General features: G+C 43.7%; 1 protein-coding gene across 1 annotated transcript in view; it reads right to left on the bottom strand.

Annotated features, from left to right (window-relative positions):
* The window catches only part of LOC132873912 (arf-GAP with GTPase, ANK repeat and PH domain-containing protein 1-like), a 34,304-nt gene that overhangs the window by 5,201 nt on the left and 24,103 nt on the right, over window positions 1–5,000 (bottom strand). The window contains exons 11-18 of the mRNA XM_060909738.1: window positions 4,584–4,743; window positions 3,091–3,183; window positions 2,416–2,532; window positions 2,157–2,216; window positions 1,679–1,830; window positions 1,501–1,591; window positions 1,045–1,267; window positions 602–896 (exon numbers count right to left, since the gene is read on the bottom strand). Coding sequence (XP_060765721.1) covers window positions 602–896; window positions 1,045–1,267; window positions 1,501–1,591; window positions 1,679–1,830; window positions 2,157–2,216; window positions 2,416–2,532; window positions 3,091–3,183; window positions 4,584–4,743 — 1,191 coding nt within the window. The remainder of the gene's footprint in view (window positions 1–601; window positions 897–1,044; window positions 1,268–1,500; window positions 1,592–1,678; window positions 1,831–2,156; window positions 2,217–2,415; window positions 2,533–3,090; window positions 3,184–4,583; window positions 4,744–5,000) is intronic.

Below are 5,000 nucleotides of genomic sequence, written 5' to 3'. Positions count from 1 at the left end.
GCGACTTGCAGCTGCGAGTTCACTGATATTTGTACTGAAACTTTCTCACTTCCCTGCAAACTTCTGATTCAGTAAAGAATCGTTAAATCCCAACACTCATCTCGAACGGCTCCTCGGACCGATCCTGTGGAGCGCGGGCTGCGACACTTCTTCATAACTTTAGCTCCTACCTGTGATTAGTTAATTTACTGTTTAATAGAGAACGGAAGGATCTGTGGTTTAATCTCCACCTGTCGTAAACGAGCTCTCGTTAAATCTCTAATGAAAAAAATTAAGTTTGGATTGCAGTAGCAGAGATGGCTGGTGTCTCTGATGAGGTGAGTATTACAGAATACAGTTCACTCACACTGCACTGATTAGTGCGTTATTTAATTAGTGTTTAATTAGATAGCTTTAGAAGCTGTGTAGAAGCTAATATTGTTACTCATCAGGCCACGCCCACCCGAGAGACTCATCACCTGCTAGCATGAGTGTCGAGTAAACAGGAATGACTGTATCAGTGAATATTTGTGTTTAAAAACGGAAGTGTGAATGAACGGAGTCACGCTGAAAGGGTTTTATTTTGCGCCCCTGAAGGCGGAGATGATGTTCAGATCCTCACCCAGATCAGCAGCTGCGTCATGACCACGTCCCCCAGCTGACACGCCGCGTGCAGGGCCGACTGCGATTGGTGCACTCCTCCATTACCATAGCGAATCATATAAGGGGGCGGAGCATTGATCTCCTCTTTCGTGCTGTGAGCTAACAATAGGAGGAGTCTGGGCAGGTCCCTGTCAATCACAGCGGCATGGAGGCGGGCTGAGAGAGGAGCGTCTGATCCATCAGTCAGAGAGGAGAGAGGAGCTAAAAACAACTTTTGCTCATATTTCCCCCGAATCCATGCCTCACGCTCCTCCCTGTACACACACACACACACACACACACACACACACACACACACACACCTCTTTAAATTATTTTGAATTGTAAATGCAGTGTGATGGCTGATGTGTTCATTTCACACACTGCTCCACTGTGGTGATGTTCGTTAACAGTTCCACTCACCGCGTGGCGTCGGGTCGCGGTTTCTGGCGTCCTCTCGTGCGTTTCTCCCAGATGCTGTTGGTCATGTGGTTTCCGATAGTGATGAGGACCAGTGTGAGCTCGTAGGGCCAGTCATCCAGGTCCAGAGAGCGGACGCGGGACAGGTGAGTTCCCAGGTTCCTGTGGATCCCCGAACACTCAATACAGATCAGAGCCCCGAGGTTCAGACTGGCCCATGTCGGATCTGCGCGTGGAGAGACACACGGTTCATGGGGTTTTTCTTTACTTTCCCCCATCTTTTCCTTAATTTGGTCGTGGAAAGTTCCCACCCACCAGCATGTCTCCCCTGCACTATGACAGGGTGAAGGCTAGCACATGCAAAGTGTGAAGTTTAATTTTATCGATTGTGTTGATGAACTTTCTGATTTGTGTTCAGGTTTAATAAGAAACAATTTCATCCTCAACATAAACACTCACTGGGCGCATCACAATCCACACAGAAAGCGTTTCCTTTCGCGTTCCGTACGGCCTGAATCGCCACGGCTTCACTCAGACTGTTCCTCCTCGCCTGTAACACACACATACCACATACACACACATTATACAACTCACACACACTAGGACTACATGGAGATTATAAGAGGTCGTGGGTCACCTTGTGCCTGCTGCTCTCGCAGCTCTGTAAACTGGCGAGGATCTGATTCTCAATGTTCTGAACCCACGAGTCTCTCTCCTCTGCACTCTGAGCCTCGAAATGCCACGTCTGCCCCGAACTGGACACGATCAGGAACTCACAGTTCTCATCATCTACACACACACACACACACACACACACACAGAGTGATATCAAGTAAAATTTTCTTAAATATAGGAAGATTTAGCAAATATTTATTGATTTATTTATGTGAAACAATGTGTGTTATAATAATGCAATGATGATGCATGTGAACAGGAAGGTTTATGGAAATGGTGCAGTGTGTGATACAGAATAAATGAGTGTGTTATTGTGGAAGTGGTTAATGAGTGATGAGTGGTGAGACGTGAAACTGGATGTGGAATGTAAATGAACCACGCGAGTGATCATTGAAGATGAAAAGTGCAGTGAGAGTGAAATGGCTCTCGCGCTTCATTACCTGTCCTGTTTATGTTTTTCAGGCTGCCGAAACTTTTTAATTTCCACATCTTGCGTTTGGCTGGAGGACAAAAAGACGGGAAAAGACAAGAGGAAAGAGAAGATTTTATTTCACATAAAGATCTACATGATAAACAGGAAGAGAAACAATACAGCATGGATGGGGTTGGAGATGTTCCTGACCGCTGCAGGACGTTGGGTCAGGGATGGAGGAACACCACAGGAACCTTATTCATGAGGAACATTTAAACGTTTCTGACCTTCAGCGTGTCCCAGCGTGCTCTCTGACCTCTGAGTCACGTTCTTCTTCCTCCGCTGCTTCTTCCTGTCCACTGTAGGAGACGTGCTCGGGTCTTTCATCAACACACCCTCGATATCTAACATTTAACATGACGTATGATATAACAACAGAACACACAGCTTTGAGTTCATTTTGATTTCACTGATGTCTGGGTGAAATAATACTGCATATTCCACAACATCACATGTAACTCTAAATGGATACAAAGCACAACGTATCATCTGATAGTAAATAATGAAACTGTAATTGTGATGCCTGCTGTAGTGTAAGAGGAATTAACCCACTTGGGGTTAAATAATCAGGTTCAGTGTGGTAACAGTGACTCCGCTTTATCACACCACACTGTCGGTGATTATTTTCCTGGAACAGCGTGCCCTGCTGTGTGTTCTTCCTTAATGAAAGTGTCGTGAGTGTTACCAGAGGTGGAAAAACCCGGGTGCAGAAAGTAAAAACCCTGCCACATTTTTGCTCCAGCCAATTCAATGAACCAGCTGATCCTAATTACCACATCCCCTAAGCCAGGTTGATGAGCTAATTGGTGAAATCACCTGTGTTGAGAGCACAGGCAGAAGGAAAACCTAAGCAGGACTTTTACTTTGCCAATCCAGTTTTTGCACCTCTGAGTGTTACACACCGATGTTGTGCACGGAGGAGAGAGTAAACGGTGTTCTCTGTCCGTACACTCCTCCATCATCCACTGATAAATGAGCGCTCGCCAACATGGAGGCTGAAACACACACACACACACACACACACACACACACACACACACACACACACACACACACACACACACACAGCAGCAGCAACATGATGAACTTTTCAGTTAAACAGTGCTGAGTATCAAACACACAGACAGAGGTGGACAGTAACGAAGTACATTTACTTGAGTTCTGTACTTAAGTCCACTTTTTGAGTATCTGTGCTTTACTTGAGTATTATTTTTTTGGAAACTTATGACTTTAACTTCATTACATTTGAAAGACAAATATCGTACTTTTTACTCCACTACATTTCTATCAAGGTCCTCATTACTCGTTACTATGAAGTGGCTTTGAAAGTGGATGTTTTTTTCTTTTCTTTTCTAAAATGTGATTGGGTTTTCCGCAGGTGACACTGAGAGCCGATCAGTAATCACTAGGGTCACGTCTCGTCCATTGACTGGATAAAATCCAGATCAGTGATTTCTCATCAGCATAATTTGAACTCGATCAATTGATGGCAGAATGGAAGGAGGCGGTTCTTCTGGGGAATGAACACACTCATGGCTTTACCTAGAACCCATGCTTCAGTTTTCTGAAAGGATTAAAGATTTGTTTCGTTTTAAATGTTTGCTTTGTTTGCCAAAATCAAACCACATCATGGCCTACAAAAACTCACCATCTGACCTGCGGAAGCATATTGAGGGATGTAAACATTTTATTCCAAGAGAAAGCTTGCAATGAAGTTGCCTGTGCTTTTAGAGCGAGCGATAGTGTTGCAGTAGCTGTGCAGTCTGGTTAGTCAAATGACTTTCTATGGATTTGCCTACCAAGGTGCCATCGCCTTGTCCACGGCTAATGTTTACACATAGCTATTTAACTTGGACACTGTTAGTTAGCATGTAAAAACAGAGTTATGCTAACATGAATAACGTTAACTTATCTGAAGTCCTTTCAGAAATATGTTTTAGCATAATCTTGCCAAATAAACAGACTGTAGAAATCTTTCTTTTCTAGTAACGTTAGCTACACAATATGATTTTGAGTTTGAAAAGAGAGTTTGCTAGCATGTCAGGTGGAGCTTCACTGACTAGCTAGCTTAACGTTAAACCACCATGATGCACAGCATGCGTTCATTTTGTGAATTCACATTTCTGTCTTTGGTAACGGCATTAGGTTTTGTAAGCGTTGTGGCAATAATACAGTGATGCACTGACAGAAAATGTTCTTTTAATACTTAAGTATTTTTAAAAGCAAGTACTTCAGTACTTTAACTTAAGTAAAAATTTGACTGGAGAACTTTCACTTGTATCGGAGTCACATTTGGCCAGCGGGATCTGAACTCTGACTAAAGTAATGAAGTTGAGTTCTTTGTCCACCTCTGCACACAGCTGAGTAACCTGACCTGCAGGGGGCGTATACTCACCTGAACAGGTGTCGTCTGCTGTGAGCTCACTCTGGAATGTTCCATTCAGCCCAGGCGGGGGTGCAGAGGATGGTACAGCCCGCGGGGGGCGTTTCCCTGGAACTTTAACCGTCACACGGAGCAGATCGATTTCTTTACCGTTAACGTTCTGCATGTAGTCCTGCAACACACACACACACACACACACACACACACACACACACACACACACAGAACTCAATAATAGTACTAATTATAATAGTCATGAATATAGTTAATATTTTTGTGATTAATATCTGTTTGTCGCTGTGTCTCTTTACAGAATGTCACTCTGAATAAATTCACTTGGTGTCTCTCAGTGAGTGTTCCAGATTGTTCCAGATTGTTCTAGATTGTTCTGTGAATAAATAATGACAGTGTATGATGACAGTGTGACAC

Source organism: Neoarius graeffei, chromosome 26 (assembly GCF_027579695.1).
Source record: "Neoarius graeffei isolate fNeoGra1 chromosome 26, fNeoGra1.pri, whole genome shotgun sequence".
In the NCBI taxonomy this organism is placed as follows: Eukaryota; Metazoa; Chordata; class Actinopteri; order Siluriformes; family Ariidae; genus Neoarius; species Neoarius graeffei.
Note: the sequence above shows the minus strand (reverse complement) of the source record. Positions and strands in the feature narration are given on the sequence as shown.